The sequence below is a fragment of the Myxocyprinus asiaticus genome, chromosome 1, assembly GCF_019703515.2.
Source record: "Myxocyprinus asiaticus isolate MX2 ecotype Aquarium Trade chromosome 1, UBuf_Myxa_2, whole genome shotgun sequence".
Lineage (NCBI taxonomy): Eukaryota > Metazoa > Chordata > Actinopteri > Cypriniformes > Catostomidae > Myxocyprinus > Myxocyprinus asiaticus.
The window spans coordinates 34,775,143-34,795,679 of NC_059344.1; the positions used below are offsets into that span (position 1 = coordinate 34,775,143).

General features: G+C 38.0%; 1 protein-coding gene across 9 annotated transcripts in view; it reads left to right on the top strand.

The window, feature by feature from the left end:
* Window positions 1–20,537, top strand: part of LOC127444027 (chromodomain-helicase-DNA-binding protein 9-like) — a 111,416-nt gene that overhangs the window by 64,901 nt on the left and 25,978 nt on the right. For all 9 annotated transcript variants that reach the window (XM_051703184.1, XM_051703162.1, XM_051703192.1 and 6 more), the window contains 8 exons: window positions 10,374–10,482; window positions 14,302–14,448; window positions 14,625–14,693; window positions 15,325–15,380; window positions 16,460–16,577; window positions 17,522–17,608; window positions 17,773–17,910; window positions 18,279–18,400. In XM_051703184.1, the coding sequence (XP_051559144.1) occupies window positions 10,374–10,482; window positions 14,302–14,448; window positions 14,625–14,693; window positions 15,325–15,380; window positions 16,460–16,577; window positions 17,522–17,608; window positions 17,773–17,910; window positions 18,279–18,400 (846 nt within the window). The remainder of the gene's footprint in view (window positions 1–10,373; window positions 10,483–14,301; window positions 14,449–14,624; window positions 14,694–15,324; window positions 15,381–16,459; window positions 16,578–17,521; window positions 17,609–17,772; window positions 17,911–18,278; window positions 18,401–20,537) is intronic.

The following is a 20,537-nucleotide window of genomic DNA, read 5'->3' on the forward strand; positions in this document are numbered from 1 at the left end:
ACCGAACATGCAGAGCTTTATAACATCATGTTGTCATGTGATCTGTGTTAATATAGGACTGAATGGAAGAACGTCACATGAGCTTTCTAGGTCATATGCATTATGGTAAGGTCATGGCAAAGTGTGTGCTACCATGTTGTTTAGCTCTTTCAGCTCATTTTAGGTTCAGACTAGATTCTGCATTTTTGCTAAGAAGGCTGCACACTCTCCGGTGGTCCATTGCTAAGATTGTGAAGCTAGCATGAAAATGTTTAGCATTCCCGCTTTGCTTGTAAAAGCAGTGTGTTGAATTTCTTCTGTGACTTGTTCATCTTGCTTAATGGATTAGCAATCTGACTGACCCAGTTACTTCGGCAGTAACGGCAAGACAAACAGTAGGCATATATTCAGAATCAACTAGACGATTTCTTTGCTTTAAGACACAATTTGTTGCAGCTTTTATGCAGTATGTTTGTTTGTAAATTCTCAAATATGAGAGACAGGTTTGCAATCCATATTGAATTGTATGCAGGCTATAGACTGAGTGTTCTCCTCCCTGTAGATTTCTGTACTTGAGAGAGGTTACCTGTCTGGTTTGACAATGTTTTATTGAGCTTGTTTTGCAGTGTAAGTATTGTGAACAGGATGTTGTAAATGTCACATGGCTTTACATTGCTGACAGCGTTATGTGCTATGTTCTTCCTGCTCTGGTCCAGAAGTTGCTGTCTGAGTTGTCGTTTGAGTATTAGTTGATGGCTGTTATTGAATTGTCCCTTTCTTGTTGTTGAGCCCAAGTTGTTGTAAAAGCTCACATTTTTGTTGAGAAGTTGTTATTGTTGAACTTGTTAAATGTAAGTGAGCTTATTGTAGCCCTTGGAGTTTGTTATTTTGTCATTTGGTTCTTTTATTAGATTTTTTTCTCATACAACCTTAAATTGTATATTTGTTAACATTACAGTAACAACTTTAAATTGGGAAGCTGTAGGGAGGGAGTGCCTTTTTTGTTACCAACCTTTTCCTCTGTTTTTGGTTAGACAGGTAGTAAGGTAAGAAATTGTTTTTCTTTTGTTGTTTCTTTATAGATTAGTTAATAATTTACCCCTTTAACACTGTTCTTTCTAATTTTCGCCCTATCTCTAACTTATCATTAATTTCAAAAATATTGGAAAGAGTTGTTGCCTTCCAGTTACAATCTTTCCTTGTTCAAAATTATCTTTTTGACCCCTTTCAGTTTGGCTTTCACCCACTTCACTGCACTGAAACCGCCCTTGTAAGGGTTGTCAATGACCTACTACTCACTGGTGACTAGTTCTCTCTCCATTCTTCTATTACTTGATCTTAGCTCTGCTTTTGATACTGTTTGCCATGAATTACTTCTCTCCTGCCTCTCGGATGTTGGTGTCACTGGTGCAGCTCTCTCCTGGCTTTCTTCATACCTCACGGATAGACAGTTTTACATTTGAATGCAAAATTATCAGTCACCTACTGTTTCCCTGAAATGAGGTGTCCCTCAGGGATCAGTTCTTGGAACTCTACTATTCATTATATATATACTGCCTTTGGGTCAGCTCATTCGCCACCATGGTTTCAGTTACCACTGTTATGCTGACGATATTCAAATATGTACAGCTTGTAGATCTGCCCCCGCTCTACCGACCAGTCCACTATCAACATGTGTAAATGAAATAAAAAAAATGGCTTAACTCCAACTTCCTAAAATTGAGCATGGATAAAACTGAGATCATTATTATTGGAACACCAACACTTACGAAAAAATTCCTTATGACTTTGGTTGTGATATTGATGGCACTTTCATCAAACCGTCCAATACTGTAAAAAATGTAGGTATCATCTTTGATCCCTCCCTCACTTTTGAAGAGCATATTAAATCTGTATCTAAAATTGCCTTCTTTCGCCTTCGCCGCATTGCTCGCCTTCGTCCCTTTATCATTCTCAAAGACGCCGAAACACTGGTTCATGCATTTATATCCACACGTCTTGACTATTGCAATGCCCTCTTCATTGGTTTACCTGCTAACTGTATTGCTAGGTTGCAATATATGCAAAATTCTGCTGCTAGAATTCTTACACATACCAAGCACTCAGCTCATATTACTCCATTCCTGTTTGAACTTCACTGGTTACCAGTTTTGTTTCGCATTAAATATAAACTAATCCTGCTTACATTTAAATCACTTCATGGTCTGGCACATCACTACCTTAGTGAATTGCTTCTCCCCTACAACCCGCTCGCTTAGGTCTTCTGGGTCCGGACTCCTTTCTGTCCCTAGATCTCGCCTCTCTACTACGGGTGGCAGGTCATTCAGCGGCGTAGTAGCACCCAATATATGGAATTCACTCCCTCTGACTCTTCGCAGCATCTCTTCTATCTCTGAGTTTAAATCTCAACTTGGTTTCTCAGTGTTATTTATCTTAATGCGTTATGTATTCACTCTCAGTGACTGCTATCTGAACTGTGTTTATGTGACTGTACTTTGTTTTTGTATTATTGTGTTACTATTGTAAAGTGTTCTTGAGCTCTGGAAAGGTGCTATATAAATCAAACTTATTATAACTTTTGGGATTGGGTGTTAGTTTACCTTTTTGTTTGTTATTTTGGCCTTGCTTCCTCCTGAAGAGATCTGTGCTTCCAAACTTTTGAAAATAAACCTTGTAAAGAGTTTACGTTTCTGTCTGGTTTTGAAGGCATTTTTATGTTTATGCTTTATGTTGCGGCCTCAACCTAGACGGGGTCGTAACATAATTGGGTTGAGTATTATGTTCTAACTAGTGTTGTTGTCACAATACAAATCCCCACAATTAAATAAAACCCTGCAATGTTTTATTCTTTCAGTCCAGGGCAGCAACTGCAATCAACACTGCAACAACTCTGTTTAGAGAAGATTTAAGGCATGCCACAAGATGCATGTTTGTGTTCAAAAACAGCTAGATGGAGAGAAACTAAAATTGAATGGTATGGAACAGAACAGATGAATATTTAGATGTGTTTTTTAAAAAGTTTCAATATTTTTACTAGGGCTGTGAATTGATTACACTTTTTAAACTAATTAATTGCACAGTTTTCTGTGATTATTGCGATTCAATTATGGTACATGATACATTACAACTAACATTAAAAATTATCATAAATATACATTATACTTTGCCTCAAAGAACTTGCAAGAAATTGGTTAGACATAATTTATTTTAATAACTTAAAGGTGCATTCAGTAATTTGGTGTTAATTTAAAACATTTTACACATTAACAAATGAATTGTGTTTTTGTGAAGAGTGATCTGCATGGTGTACACTCACATGAGATGAAGATTGTACTCATAATAGTTTTCTATAAAAAAAGTGTTTTTATTATACATGGTGGTCCGCTGTGTTTCACTAAACGTTGAAGAAAATCTTTGCGCTCATTGGCTGCTGCCTATGTAGATATGCTTGCTGCCTATGTAGATATGCTTGGCTATGCTTAACGCAATGTTGTTTGGTGATGCGAAGAGCAAAAAGAATACAATGGAACATACTTATAATTGAGATTCAGTAGCTGTACTGCTGAAGAAGCGAAAAAGGTCCAAAGCAAGAAGACAGAAAGACTGGCAAAGGCAAAAAACTAGAGTAAACATCTACTTCAACCTCTATGAAATGGCATGCGTCTTCATTCGTTTAGTAGCTTGGCACAGCGTTTGTTGTGGATTTTGAGTAAACCATGATGTTGGTTCTTCAAAAACAGCATTCATGGACATGCTAAATTTGATCATCAAAAACAATTCTCATCTTTCCTTTACCATAACATTCTGTATCGCTAGATAGTTTAGGTTTATTTCATGCTAAACAGTTCTCTAATAAAGGTAGTAACTGTCTTAGAAATAACGTGAAACGTATTTTGTCATTTAGCAGACACTTTTAGCTAAAGCGTCTTACAAATGAGGAATATAGCAAGCAATTTGTCCCACAAAAGCCAACAGTATCTGCAGTATCGCACTGCCAAGATCTCAGGGCACTTTTCCACTGCACATTATGGTTCGACTCGAATCGACTCTGCTCGCTTTACTTTTCTGAGCTTGCTTTTCCACTGCAGTTTAGTGCCGCCTCAACGTGGGTGGGATTATAGGCTGATCGTCATAGTTGCGCCGCCTCTACTGCCGTGACATCATCTTAAACACGACAAAAACATTACTGACCATAAACAATAACACGACTACTAGCTGTTAGCTCATTGTGCTGCATAAAGCAGTTGTTACATTGTGATTTTACACAAGTGTAACAGTTAAATTGGCCTGGTTGTTTTAGAAGCAAGCTTTCTAGTAGCTGGTCAACTAAATAAAGTGAAGCTTTCAAGCAGAATATAGAGTTAACGTAACAAAACGTACCATCCTCCATCGTGGACTCAAACAACGCCGAGTCCAGGGCACTCTCCCTCCCATTGCTCGCCGGTCTGTTGCCATAGATAGCGTCCATTTGGTCGAACCGCTTCCACTTTCTTCTGTTTGAACCACTCTGGCTGTTGTGGTCCTTGATGGTTCTGTAGTCACTTTATTTTTTTTATTTATTTTTTTTTATAACTTTTCCCTACACTGTTGGTAGGTCCGGTGGTAGCCGTGTGCGACCAACAGCTGAGACACTTCCTGAAAGACTTTTTCGTTTCGCGTCGTTTTGTTCGTCGCTAACGAGAGGAACGTCTGCATCTCGTTTATTGACCACGCCGTGGTTTTGCACACAGCCATTTCTTTCTACAATTCTAAAGTCACGTGAACAAATGATACTGCTATCACTGTTGCTAACTTGAAAACTAGCAGGTTGATGTCCCGTGTCGCAAATCCAGTGACGCTGGTAGTGACGATTCTGTCTGACCAATCAGTGATCTACAGGGTTTTGACGTCACATTTAATATCGGCTCGGCTCACTTGGAACCTCGACCGAGGTGGTACTAAAAAAAGTACCAGGTACTATCCACAGTGGAAAACCCCCAAAAAGCGAGTTGAGTCGAGCTGTACCGTGCAGTGGAAAAGCCCCAAGAGTAGCTACAGTAGTTTAGAAGCTAACGCAGAGAAAGAGAGACCCAAGGAATAATTGTTTTTTTTTTTTTTTAAATAAAAATAAAAAAATATTTTCCTTGTCTGCAAGTCACAGCTTCTTTGATTGTAATAGGAGCGATCTAATAATCCTGACCTTTCCACTTGCTAGACATGCTCTGTAACAACACCGAGTCTGGATAAGTCACTTCAGGCAAACTTTTGATGTTCTTTGAAAAAATGTGTTTACTCAAAGTCTTATTCAAAGCATCCAGTAATGACACCTCATTGTTTATTTTCACTTTTGCACACATCTTGTTTGTTCTTTTAGCTAGACTCTAAAAGTAAAAACTATTCATTTTATTTTGACAGTTCTGGGTTATAAAAATGCAGCGACCGGAAATACTTCAGGGTCAGACATACCCAGTAGCGTTCTAATTCCTTTGTTATTGTTTACATCCTTGAAATGTTCTACAGCAATTCAATTTTATGCACTGACAAAATTATTAGAAACAGGAGTTGTGACATTGAAAAGGTAAAATCACACTTGTTTTTTTTTTTAAATAATTCCATCCAACAAATTCACAATGAAACATTACAAAAAACAAGATCAAGCTCTTTAACCAATTTTACATATCACACCAAAAGACCTTTTGTTGTTTCATTTTCTTTTCCCAAAAACACAAGTATCGTGATCAGTGTTGAATCTGCACTTGAATATCTTTTTACCTACCTGCCTTTTTTTTTTTCCTCTACCCCAAAACTCCCCTTTGACGGTCAAGACAATATGTTGTATGGACTGTTGGGTTGTAGACTGCTGCAGGCTTCACTTTTCACAGCAGTGTACAACGCAGCACTACAGCTGTCTGGTTTTATTGGTTTCTTTTTTCGATTAGCCAGATTTATTTACCATCAACATAAGGCTGTATAGACTAGTAGAGTAATGTAATGCATCTCAGAGTGATTAAAGTAGTTTGAGTAGTATGTTCACACTGAAAATGCAATGAAAAGAAGTGTACTAAAAGTACCCGGATTATGTAGTTCTTCAGCCTAAAAAAACGGAGTGTGGAATGTTGGACATTTCATTGGGTCATGGTTGCAGAGGTGGGTGTTTGTTTCATAATTGGAAGGATTGGTGTCTTTGAGCCTGTGATGGAGGGCAAAGCCAGAAACCTACTGACCTGCTTTGCACAAAACAGTATGCCTCAGCCAACAGCTGCCATTAGAACAGACCATGTGATCTCAGAGTATCACATGGACACTCACAGAGAAAGAGAGAGAGAGGTTCACTGCAGTCAGTCATTTACAAGTGGACAGTCAGGCACATTCTGAGAGTTTGATAGAGAGATAGAGACAGGATGTTTATAGAGAGATTGGATTACAATTAAATTATTATTATTATTATTATTATGGAATCAGAATGTATGTCCTCCATTTACTGTAGTCATGGTTTTCATTCTTATATTTATTGGTTACACTGTGATGTTTAAGGGTATGTTGAGTTTTCTGTACCTCTGGTGTGTTTTCAGCTGCATGGTTTAAACATGGAAGGTGTGTGTTTGTGCATCCATGCGTTTGTAAGACCTTTTATAGAAATGAATAAGTGTGTGTGCATTCAGTATATGCAGACTAGGTTACAACCCTGAAATATTAATTCAGCTTTCTCTGTGTCTGCTGCTGAAAACCTTCTGCTCTCTTCCGATGAGTGTTTTTGTATGTGTCTTGTCTCTGATTCACATGTGGCCTTTAAGTAATGGTGAATTTGCAGTGCTGAATCAGAGAAAAAAAAGAAAAAACAAGAGGAGACAAACACACACCTATATCTGCATATTTTTTTAAATGTTTACAAACCACCCAGTAATCAACATATACAGTAGTGGAATTATGTTGTAGTAAGTGTGTACAGAAGTTGTTTTTGTTTGCGATTTTATTGAGCTCTAGAAAGATTTAAATCATAGTTGCATTGCCTCGCAACACCCAAGTTTGTTGTGTGACAAAGTACAGCAATTAAACTAGCATGCGATTAAATTCCTGACAAGTTATCATTAGTGGAGAAAATTGTCAATTGTAGTAACTCTCTAACAACTATCTAGTACTAACTAGTTTAGGCTTTATTAATCAAATGATCAATTAAATTATAATCTCTTTTGAACTAAATAGTATGCATGTTCTAGACATTTAACACATGCTGTATCAAAGCACGTGTGTGTGTGTGTGTGTGTGTGTGTGTGTTCAGTCGTGCAGCTTTACAGAAACAAAATGTTGGCCATACAGGCCAGTTGGCTGGTAACTTTTAGGAATTGTAACATAATGCATGGCTTAAATTGCAATGTAAGAATGATAGTATGACACTACAAAAAAGAGATACAAACAGTCAAACCATAGAAAAGATGGTCTCGTATTTTCTAACACCTTTTACCTCAGTGGAATATTTACCATCAGAACTGTACTGTATCTAGACAATTTTTTTTTCTTCTTGTTTTGTGACTCCAGTACATATATATAGATAGATATAGATATATAGATATAGATATGCAGTGCCATTCAAAAGTCCAAATCTGGGATTCAAAATGTTAAACAAGGAAAGATGTTAAAGGAGAAATTATTACATTCTCAAAACATGCTGGGATAACATGGATCATCAGGTTTTGCACAAACTATTGGAGCCCATGCCAGCTTAAGTACATGTTATCAGAACAACAATAGAGGGTCACAGCAAATACTTGGACATTCTTAAATTCATGTTTGTGTTTATATACCGGCATATATGTGGACCATGTGTGTGTTTATCTCTCGGTCTCTCAATGAGAAAAAGAATGATGTTTGGGGTACTAAACTGGCTTATCCCACATGAATTAACTGGTTGGCTCTGTCCAGCTCTGTCCATACACACTCACTCAAACACACACACAGGAGCTTCGTAAAGACCAGCTCTCAGTCTCATTTCACAGCTGCTGTGTGTGAAGAGTGGAGCTCGTGTGTCACTCACAGGAAACAACATTTCTGCTTCCACCCACACCGCCAGCTTCCCTCTCTAATAAGGTCGCTAGGCAACCAGGAAGTCACGTTGTCTCAAAGACTAGTGAAGTGTAACATCATCCAAAGTGGAGGGCCCAGAATAAAAGAGAGAGAGTATGAAAGAGGGAGTGGTTGTGTTTGCGTTGACACAGCAGATGTCCTTTTACACAACCATATGATGTAATAGTTTTCCAGGTACTTAGAAATTAAAGCAAAATGTACAACATTTCAGATGATTTATGGTATGCTGGGTTTCATGAACATGTGAACATGAATTAGGTGTGTAGGCAGAGCTCAGTGGGAAACTACAGCACATTCCAATTGAAAATGAGCAACACTGTGCCCAGCTCACTCTGGCGCCAGAGCATGTGAAGTGAATGACATTACTGTCTCAAATGAGTCCATTTTATACACCTGGCACTGTTTTGAATTATGTTGTTTGTACCTTGATAACATGGCTGCAAAATTCATGTTTATAGCTGTTTATAGATTGTTGTGGCATATAAATCTTTTACATCACATATTGCCTCTTTGTGTCTTGGTTTAATTCAAATTTGGAACTGTCTCTCCATGTAACATTAAAATACACTATATTGCCAAAAGTATTCGCTCACCCATCCAAATAATTGAATTCAGGTGTTCCAATCACTTCAATGGCCACAGGTGTATAAAATGAAGCACCTAGGCATGCAGACTGCTTCTACAAACATTTGTGAAAGAATGGGCCGCTCTCAGGAGCTCAGTGAATTCCAGTGTGGTACTGTGATAGGATGCCACCTGTGCAACAAGTCCAGTCGTGAAATATCCTCGCTACTAAATATTCCACAGTCAACTGTCAGTGGTATTATAACAAAGTGGAAGCGATTGGGAATGACAGCAACGTAAAATGACAGAGCGGGGTCATCGGATGCTGAGGCGCATAGTGTGCAGAGGTCGCCAACTTTCTGCAGAGTCAATCGCTACAGACCTCCAAAGTTCATGTGGCCTTCAGATTAGCTCAAGAACAGTGCGTAGAGAGCTTCATGGAATGGGTTTCCATGGCCGAGCAGCTGCATCCAAGCCATACATCACCAAGTGCAATGCAAAGCGTCGGATGCAGTGGTGTAAAGCACGCTGCCACTGGACTCTAGAGCAGTGGAGACGCGTTCTCTGGAGTGACGAATCACGCTTCTCCATCTGGCAATCTGATGGACAAGTCTGGGTTTGGCGGTTGCCAGGAGAACGGTACTTGTCTGACTGCATTGTGCCAACTGTGAAGTTTGGTGGAGGGGGGATTATGGTGTGGGGTTGTTTTTCAGGAGCTGGGCTTGGCCCCTTAGTTCCAGTGAAAGGAAATCTGAATGCTTCAGCATACCAAGAGATTTTGGACAATTCCATGCTCCCAACTTTGTGGGAACAGTTTGGGGATGGCCCCTTCCTGTTCCAACATGACTGCGCACCAGTGCACAAAGCAAGGTCCATAAAGACATGGATGAGCGAGTTTGGTGTGGAAGAACTTGACTGGCCTGCACAGAGTCCTGACCTCAACCCGATAGAGCACCTTTGGGATGAATTAGAGCGAAGACTGCGAGCCAGGCCTTCTCGTCCAACATCAGTGTCTGACCTCACAAATGCGCTTCTGGAAGAATGGTCAAAAATTCCCATAAACACACTCCTAAACCTTGTGGAAAGCCTTCCCAGAAGAGTTGAAGCTGTTATAGCTGCAAAGGGTGGGCCGAAGTCATATTAAACCCTATGGATTAAGAATGGGATGTCACTTAAGTTCATATGCGTCTAAAGGCAGATGAGCGAATACTTTTGGCAATATAGTGTATGTAAGGGATACTTTGGTCTCATCAGGACGAAAGCAATCTTAAGTAAGCCCCTAAGTAAATTACCTAAGGTATCAAAATGTGTGAATTTCAAGGAATTGTCACAGAGGACCAGGTAATTATAATTACTGCAATTCACTGCTAAATTACTTCCTTAAAGAGACCGTCATCTGTACACTTTGCTTATGGCATATGGAAAGGGGATTCTGTTGCTCAGTTTCCCTACAGATGGCGTTCTCTTCCCACAGTGCCCTTCAAGCATGTCAAAATGTCATTTTTAATTTGCTGTTTGTGTCTGTTGCCAGTAATTTCCCTATAATGAGAAGTGTCTCTTGTTGGAAAACACTTGCAAACTATGTATGATGTCACTGTTTGACAAAAAGTAGAAATTCATAAAGATTTTGCAAGGACTGGTGAAATAAAAAGGCAATTATTATGTTTGTGCCATCATTTCAGCTTTGTGCTTTGTATTTGATTTGTTGATTTCTAAACTGAGTTTGTGAAGTAATGTTAATATATCTCTTTGTGTTCACCCCTTGACAGGAAAATCGTTATAAAGTTTGGAAAGAAGAAGCGAAAGAAGGCCGAGTCCTCAGAAGAACTCTCTGATGATGACAGGCCACCTCGACGATCCTCTAAAGACGACGATTCAGTGAGCTTTGTTTTTTATACAAATCTATGAATAGTGATATTCTTGGTAGCACTTAAGTCTAGAGACAATTGGCAAGAAAATGTACCTTATTTATTAGCGGTGGTTTCTTGAACAGTTAGCGAAAAGCATACAAATCAAATCGTTGCTGGATGTTCTTAAATTTCCTGTTCAAAAGAGAGAGAGAGACCATCATATGTTGAATATTATGAGACCATGATACCTCATACTCCCACTCATTATTCTGAAAGGACTAACCTCTCATTCTCCCCAACCCCAGCCTTCCAGATATAATTATCTTCTTTAAATACCCCCATGTTAATTAAAGCAGTGTGCTTTTGATGACTCAGTTAGCCTGTCAGAAATTAAGCCACAGCCAAGTGCCACTGATGCATTCTAGGAAACACTGGCATCTTGTGGTGGAGTGGATGGCTCTTTATTTGGTCATCCTGAGATTTTCCCACCTTCTCTATTTACTTAAACTCATAGACATTTAGGTCATGTTATATTTGGGAGAACAGGCATGCACACACTCTCTGCTCTGTTCTCGTTTATTGAAGGGGCCCCCGCTGGGGCGCCTCTGATTTGCAGTGTGACAAATAAACTTTTACTTGCGCAGGGATTCTCCTCTTCTTTTAGTCACACAACACCACTTATTTACTCATGTACTGTACACACGCAAAGTTGTAATAATTCATAAACATAATTTATGTTTTTGGTCTATAGAATTGTGGGAATCCTGTACCACTCTGAGACCTTACTGTCCATTACTAGAACCCCCAAAAATCCCCAAAAGTGAACTAAATCTAACAAAACCTCCTTAGGAGATATTCAGGACGTCCTCAGTTGGAAAATCGATTCATAAATAAAGCAACTGTTTTTTTGTTTTTGTTTTTGGGTTTTTTATTCTAAGGGGGTGTTCACACCAATTGCATCCTGCACTTAAGCTAGATGCAGTGCCACAAATAGTATAGAATGTCGAGACAAGTTTTTTAACCTGACACGGTGTCTAAAAAAAAATGCAGTGCTCCTGCGCATGATGTTGAAAAGTGCATTCTGTGTTAGGGATGCCGCTGTGTACGTTTTTGACAGTGAGGTTACCCTCTGAGAAAAAATTACGGTTAACCGGTTTTACAATCATTTGTAAATGTTCTTATTATGCAGTAGCACTGAGGCAAAAATGTCATATATCACAATTGGATACATTTCTTAGGGATATATGGATGCTAAGCGCAGTCCCACAATAGGAAATCTGATAAATACACAACAAATTAGTAGGAGGTATATAATAAGAGATGCTCCAACATAGGGCACAACACTGCTTATGTGCAATATGCAACAGACAGTATCATAAAAATACTGTCCTTAATCTGTCCACAACACCTCACAAATAAACCTGTAGACTATTCATAATAAAGGGAACATTGCTTACAGCAGGCGATTTAAAATCTGATAATGACTAAAATGAACATTTATTGTTGAATGTGGTGAATTTGTACACAAGCAATGCTTTAAAATGTGAGGATGATTTAAGACACAACTTTTCAAAAGTTTACCACGCTGATAGTGACTACACGCAAATTACTGCGCACTGTCAGCATGCTGAAACATACCAAAAAGTTGCATCTCTCAATTCATTGCTTAAAGAGCACCACAGCTAAAAATATTAAACTCATTAGTTTCTTGTTGGATGACTAGTGGAAAATCCTATCCCATTTGGTAGGATGTGTACCTTTATATGACTTCTGTCTGCATGAATCACATCTGTTGTCTTCAGTAACCCTTAGTCATTCAGATGCTCCCAAATAGCGGATTGAAGTAGCTTTTCTGTGGTTATTAGTCTGGTAGATTGAATTCCTCTGTTATATTTTGGAGTTCATGTGTAGCCCCAATTTCACGTGAATTGAAAGTTCACTTTCAGTCCGCGAAATGTGGCTAACCACCACGCTGACACTGTCCGTAACCGTGGAAACAGCTATTCCAACCACCTAGGCACAAGCACAAGAGTTAGGCTTACACCAAAAAACTCTTTTATATGTTTATTTATTATAAATTAGAGTCCGACCGATATGGGATTTTTGAGACTGATACCGATTTTAGAGAGGAAAAATTCACCGATTACCGATATGGTGGCCGATATATTTAATTTTTGAGCTGGAATGAAAACAGACCTTTTCTATGTGGATTTTTCACAGATTTTGCACCGACATGACTATGCAAAGGTACTCAGAAGGCTGTTTTCTTAAAAAAATATTTTTATCAAAGAATATAACATTATTATTATTATACATTGTCAACAAATTCTAGAAATGAACACTGAGAAAATAAAGAATAAATAAAAATAAAATAAATAGATTAATAAACATCAGTACTGTATAGTATTAGTCAACTGCTGACCATTAAAATAAAGAATAAATAAAAATAAAATAAATAGCTAAATAAACATCAGTACTGTTTAGTATCAGTCAAATGCTGACTATATTAATACTGCCGAGACCAGAGATAAACAGATAAGCAGCGGTGTTGCACTGTATTGTGCTATACAAGTTCAGGGGAAACTTTTAAATATTACATTTTATAAATGCAACGGCTGGAATTGTTCAGTTGAAGGGGGTCCAAACTGTGAATCCTGAACAAAACAGTTTGGTGAATACATGTTTACACATTAACTTCCACTCAGCTGACAACAATGAAAGTAGCTGCGTGATTAGCCTAGTTAGCTATAAGCTCGTTGTCACGGAGAGTAAAAGACGGATGTTGTTTATTTTACTTTCCAGCATTGTGTCTCACCAACTAGGTAATAACATAGCATGAAATCAACACTTACCACACACAATCCACCACCGCACCGTTGTCTGTTGAGCTGCAAAAAGATGCTCTGATGTTTACCTTTCAATCTGCTACATCACTGACTGCATAGACAAACTATAGCTGGCTAACAGCAAACAGACATGAGTGACATGGTTGTCAGGGACGGGGTTAATGTTATATTAGTTATATTGAAAAGGGAAAATGATGGGGTCAGTGTTTAATAACTTTCCTGTATGTATTTAACAAACTTGTTAGCAACTTACCGACACACAGCTCCACTCCGCCCTGTCTGCAGAGCCACGTCAGTTCAGCTCTGTAAACAATGGAGTTGGAGTGCACTCTGCTGGACAAACTACATAATGACACCAATTCTAAAGCATTGTTTTCTGCATTATATGTTCTGAAAAAAAGTTTTCATATCGGCGCATATCGGTAAAATATATGCCAATACCGATATATCGGTGAAAGTCTAATATCGGCCAACCGATATATCGGTCGGGCACTATTATAAATAATATTTTTACTATGTGTAAATTAAACATTTCACAGTTTTTAACTGTAGATTCTAAATTCTTACTGTTAAATTAACCGTGACATTTCTAATTGCGGTTAATAGTGTGAGCATATAATCGTGACATCCCAATTCTGTGTGAACGACCCCTAAAAAAGCAGTTTTCTTTTAGGGGTGGGGTTATCGTATTGGGTTGGGTTTAGTCTATAGTCAATTTCATAATTAGCTTTATATAAAAATGATAGACATCTATGCTGCCCAACAAAGGCAAAACGCAATAACTACGGTAACACTGAAAGTGAGGAATATGGAATTACTTTTATAGACACTGTCTTCTCTGAATTTGAGCATAGTCCAGTTGAACCCATCTGTCACAGGACAGATCATTGTCTAAGAGTTCCAATTTCAGTCATAACTCAGTTTTGACAAAGTGTAGTACGGTATGTTGTTATTTAAATAGCTAAGTAAACGTGTGTTTGCTTTTATGTGTGTGTGTACAGAAACGGCGTTCTAACCGGAAGGTCAAGAGGAAGAAGTATGAGGAAGACGGCGAGGCTCGACTGTCTGAGGAAGAAATGAAGGTTGTCGTCAAAGCCAAAAAGAGCAACTCCAATGCTCATAAAGAGCCTGCAGTACAACTGTTTGTGGTAAGAACATCAATCACAGTGCAGTTTCAATCACAGTCTGTCATGATTTAGCGGTTATCTGTCATTCAAGAGCAATGTATCCTTTCATGAGTGAGAGAGAGAGAGATTGCGTGTGTGTGTGTATGTTTTGTGTCTAATGAAGAGATGTTCTGATGTTTGTGTTTGTGATGTTATAGGAGAACCCAAGTGAGGAAGATGCTGCAGTGGTTGATAAAATCATGGCATCACGCGTGGTGAAAAAAGAGGTAACCGTTCCTGACTCTCTCTGTCTCATTAAGTGTGTTTCTCTGGATATTCTTTAGAGCTCATGCAGTATATATTTGTATTTGGAATTAAAGGATGGAATTATGAGATACAGTACAGGAATGAAGGCAATAAGGGACATTGTGAATATGATCTAAATTTAAAACAAGCTGTATTGCATGCTTTCCATCTTAACAGAGAATTATGCACTTACCAGTAAATGTGCACTTTTATTCTGCATACATTTATTTTGGTAACACTTTACAATAAGGTTGAATTTGTTACCATTAATTAATGACAATTGTTAACATGAACTAACAATGAACATTACGTTTACAGCACTTATTAATCATCACAATAATGTTAATTTCAGCATATACTAATGCATTTTTAAATTGGAATGTTGTATATGTTGCCATTAGATAATGCATTATAAACAAACATGAAATATTAAGGAATAACTGTATTTTCATAAATTAACATTAACCTTTATTAAATTAATATTTATAAATGCTGTAAAAATATTTTGGCCATTGTTAGTTCATGATCCCTAAAGCATTTACTTATGTTAACTAGTACAACCTTATTGTAAAGTGTTACCTGAATTATTTATATTTGTTCTTCGTTCAACAGGTTTCACCTGGAGTATTGGTGGACATTGAGGAGTACTATGTCAAATACAAAAACTAGTAAGTCAGTAATGCATTGTGTTTTTTCTACTTTAAGTTAGCTCTGTTAGTTTTAAAGGAATAGAACACCCAAACATAAAAATTCAGTCTTTGTTTACCCTTCTGTCGTTCTAAACCCATATCCCCCGTTAAACTTTAGCACTAAACAATGCAAATTTTCGCCTGAACGCACTGTAACGAGCTTCTCTCATAGCACGTATTAATGCTCAACAGATGTCAGGATATTCACTGAAAAATGACTTAAATTAACATGCCTTTTCGAAGACTTGTAATATGGCACACGAGTTGCATGGACTACTTTTAGGGTAATTTTGGTAACTTTTCAAGCTGTAAAGTGAGTCAATATCAATTGCCATTGCTGGAATATTCATTAAAGGGGTCATGATATGAGGAATCAAATATTGATCTATTCACATATAAGAGTTCATTGTATTATAAAAACACACTGTGAGTTTCAGAGTTCAAAACGTCCTCCTCACTGCAAAAATAGCATTTGTTGAAACCAAGCTGCCAAAAAGACTCATTCTCTACTTCCTCCATATTGTGATGTCACACTGTGGTAGACATGTGCATCTTACCACCTCCACAACAACACATCAATGGCTACTTTACCTTATCACATCAGTAAACCCGCCCAGTAGTGGTGAACAGTGAGATGGCAATGAGAGAGCAGGTCAGTTAAGAGCCAAAAGCAAATCATAACAGTGTGTGTTGACTGTCAAGTCTTAAAGGAGAAGCATCACCAAAATGAGCATTTCTGACAGAGAAATGCTCATGGATGAGCATTTGAGGGTGGAAAGTGATCATGGTTTACAAATATGACTGTTTTTTGTGCAAAAAAAACTTTACTAATATTATTAGTGAACCTCAAGGAACATGTAAAAAAAAAAGTTCGGGTGACCTGTATTTTTAGTGCTTTAAATTATTTTTTTCATACTGCTAATAATCAGAAAAGCTCAGAGGGCAGTTTACCCTGTGAGTGGGCATTTGATGTTAAGCATGTACCGTTTCAATTAGTGTGCATGCATTTGTGTCTAAGGAGCATTTAATAATTCTGTAAATGTGTGTGTGTGTTCCAGCTCGTATCTTCATTGTGAGTGGGCGACAGATCAACAGTTAGTGAAAGACAAGAGGATCCAGCAAAAAATAAAACGCTTCAAGATCAAACAGGCGCAGAAAGCACACTTCTTTGCTGATGTAAGGAAGCATTGGTCATTTTAGTCATTTTAAAGCATCTTTACACAGCCGAGTTGTTGTCGGGCCGTGCCAACTCCAGATTCTGTGACGCAATGGCGCATACACGCTGTACTAAAATGTGTCAGCTATAGTATCAAAGGTGCATCAAAAGTATCATAAGCAGCCTTAGGGCCCAAACATACTTCACACAAGTACGCAGATGCAAGCACTTTGCCAACGCGTGGTCCCATTGTACATACGTTAAGTGCGCTTTTGCGTTGCTCTGGCGGTTTCAAACCTCAGACCACAAGGGGACGAAATAATTCTTTAGGCGCCACGAAACCGGATGTGGTGGAGTCATCATGTCAGTTGAGGAGTATGCTTTTGTATTTGCTGAAAAATACATTTGTATAATCTAACTTGTTCGGCAAGATTCTCCTCAAATTGCTGCTCAGCCATGACAGTTGTTGATTGAAAAAATAACATCTGCTGTAGCAACCCTGGCAATGCTGAGAACACAGCGCATATTTGCATTAGGTTATGAATTGTGCTCTGACGCAATGACGCGTGAGATCGAGCTTGCATAGCAAGATGTGTCTGCGTTTCTGTACTTGCGTATGTTTGGGCCTTTTACATTTTGTTGTTTGCAAAAACAGAGCATTAATATATATTTTATAATTTGACATTTTTTGATTTTTATATATACATTTTTTATTCTTAATTTTTTTATTTTTTTTTTATTTTTTTATCATTTCAAATCTAAACCATTAATGTGTAAATGCCTCTGTACAGCATCAAACAGTCTAAATGCACCTTTAGTTGTAGTAGGTATGAGGGGCTAAGTATATATGCCACTTCAGATGAAACTTTTGAGCTACTTTTGCAGTGTCAAGACAGCAATAATCACAAGGAGACATACAGGATTTATCTATTATAATTAATACATGTGTGTTTGTGTGTTTAAGATTGAGGAGGATCCATTCAATCCTGACTATGTTGAAGTAGACAGAGTATTAGAGGTCTCATACTGTCAGGACAAGGACACTGGAGAGGTAACAGTGGCTTTTTGCTAATTGAGTGCAGTCAACACACCCTCTGGTTCAGAGAATGGCTGTCTATTTGTTCAAGAGGATAGTGCATTTTGTGTAAATCTCACTCTAGCCTGTGTGTGTGTGTGTGTGTGTGTGTGTGTGTGTGTGTGTGTGTGTGTGTGTAGCCGGTTGTGTATTACTTAGTAAAGTGGTGCTCGTTGCCATATGAGGACAGCACGTGGGAGCTGAAGGAAGATGTGGACCAGACTAAGATTGAGGAGTTCAAGCAGCTGCAGGCAGTAAAACCACTCACCAACAGAATGGTGAGACAATCTCTTTCTCTCTCTCTCTCTCTCTCTCTCTCTCTCTCTCTCTCTCTCTCTCTATTTTTCTCTCTCTCACCTACTGAAAAGAGCAGAAAATGTTGTGTTTTGGATTCTGGACACCAGGAAGGGATGCTGGTGTCCTCTGTAGGCTCCTTAACTAGCTTGATCATCAAGACTTCCTTGGTAGACCAGTTATACCAGAAAGACCATGCTGTTCGAACAGCTAGACCAGTAACCAGTATGAACCAGCCAGAATTTCCATGCTGGTCTAAGCTGGTCTTTTCAGCAGGGCCATTCATCTACATCAGTTCTACCTTTTCCATAGCTCCCCTTCATAAGTAGTTTTGCCATACTCTCTGTCTCAGGAGCGTCCTCCAGCGAGTCACTGGAAGAAGCGGGAGCAATCGAGAGAGTATTGTAATGGCAACAGTCTCAGGGATTACCAGCTGGAGGGGGTCAACTGGCTGCTCTTCAACTGGTACAACAGGTGAGCGAACACTCATATCTGAGTCCTTTCTATCTCTATTACCCTCCTCATGTGTGTAAAGAAACCTGCTGAGTGGAGTTACTGCATAACTGTTAAAACTGTGCTTTTCATCTGTGTGTTTATAGTTGCGTGGCTTTTGTACTGTTAAATCATATGCATACTTTTTTATGTCTTTGTTTCTTTTCTAGCTTCCTGTGTATACAGTAGATAACTAAACAGTAAATAGGCATGATAGCTGTGTTGTGGTCACTCTAATTTGCTATTCGAAAAAGCCCAGTGTTTAGTGTTTAGAGAGTATGAATGGATAAATGACTTTGAATTCCACTCACTCATCTGGCTTATGCTGTCGCACCAAAACGGCTTACAAGCTTAATTTAAAAATCATTCAAGGGTTACTATAATTTATGAGATTAATTAGTAGCCTTTGTTTTGTTCTTGTTTTGGTCATACTCAGGTTTGTTGTTAACCCTCTAGAGTCTGAGGGTGTTTTGGGCCCTGGAGAAGTTTTGACATTCCTTGACATTTGTGTTTTTTTCAGTTGCTTAAAAACATATTAATGGCTAAAGTCTGATTACACTGTATTCAGCACAAACTGGGCTACCATAATATGTGAACAACATGTATGTACATGTTTGTGTTTTTGAGAAAATAACGTTTATGCGTGATTTTTGAAAAAACAAAAATTAAGTCACTGAAATAAGGCCATATAACACATACTAAACATTTGTTCACAAGACTTTTAAGAACTGGATCTTGTAGCCTAGAGTTTTTGCTACAAAAATGATGTGAAAACCATCCTGATCACTCATTCACACAAAACAATATAGTCATTTAACTTTTGTAAGACACTTTTAGTGTTAGAAAGGCCATATGCGAGGAGGCGTGAATGAACATGATTATTGATGTGATTCACACCTGAGGAGACAAAGACACCTCCCCTGCGAGAGAATGAATGTGAGGAGACTTAATGATTGAATGTATTGTTTGTAACTCATTCACAAAATCAAGTTTAAATTAAAAGTAATCTGACTATTCATTTTCTTTACATCAAGACTTAAAAACTTTAGACCTACACTACTGTTTCAGAGTTTTTAGATCTGTACGATTTTTTAATGTTTTTAAAAGAAGTCTCTTCTGCTCACCAAGGCTGCATTTATTTGATCCAAAATACAGCAAAAACAGTGATATTGTGAAATATTTTTACAATATAAAATAACTTCTATTTGAATATATTGTAAAATGCAATTTATTCCTGTGATCAAAGCTGAATTTTCAGCATCATTACTGCAGTCTTCAGTGTCATTACTGCAGTCTTCAGTGTCACATGATCTTTCAGAAATCAGTCTAATATGCTGATTTTCTAATATGGGCATATTTACAGCACATTTTACACATTTACACCCGAACAGATATTTGCGAGCACAAGCTGCGTTAATGATAATGAGGCAGCATAAACACTAGTTAAAATATAATCTAAACATTCATATTATTTTTATATCATATTACATATCATATTTATATCATACAGCATACAATTTAAATACCTGCTTTAGCCGAAACAACATTTAAATATAACTAAAACTTGCCTATTAGGACATATTTCAAATGTCAGTACTCTGAATACTGGCTGGCAAGTCTGGAAATAGTCCAGCTAGTAAAATATGTCCATGTTTATATAAAATAGCATGTCAACTAATATTTAAGTAAAACTAAATGACTTACTCATCCGAAATTGCATCCTCGGCTGGATAAAGTCGCTCTTCAAAATGCAAACGTTCATCGGAGTCCCGCTCTTCTTCTGAGGAAAATGTGAACTCTTTGTCACTATCCAGGAGCTTCCTCACCTGTGTAGCGTGCCATCTTCCAAACGCGCAGAAAAGTGAATGAACTTGATGTTTTTTAAGGCACTGTTGGGGGCGTTTACCATTTGCATTGATCGCCTCAGCACATTACTGTATGAGTAGCGCGCTCTGCTGATGGGTGTGATCACATTAGCGATAATTAGCTGAGCCAGGAGAAACTGTACATCGCTTTGTTTCATACAGATTACATTGCAGGAGAATATTTGTTTTAAATTTGAATTGTTTTATGTTAGACATTTTAAGCTTTCTTTAGACATGTTTCAAGTTTGTGTAAT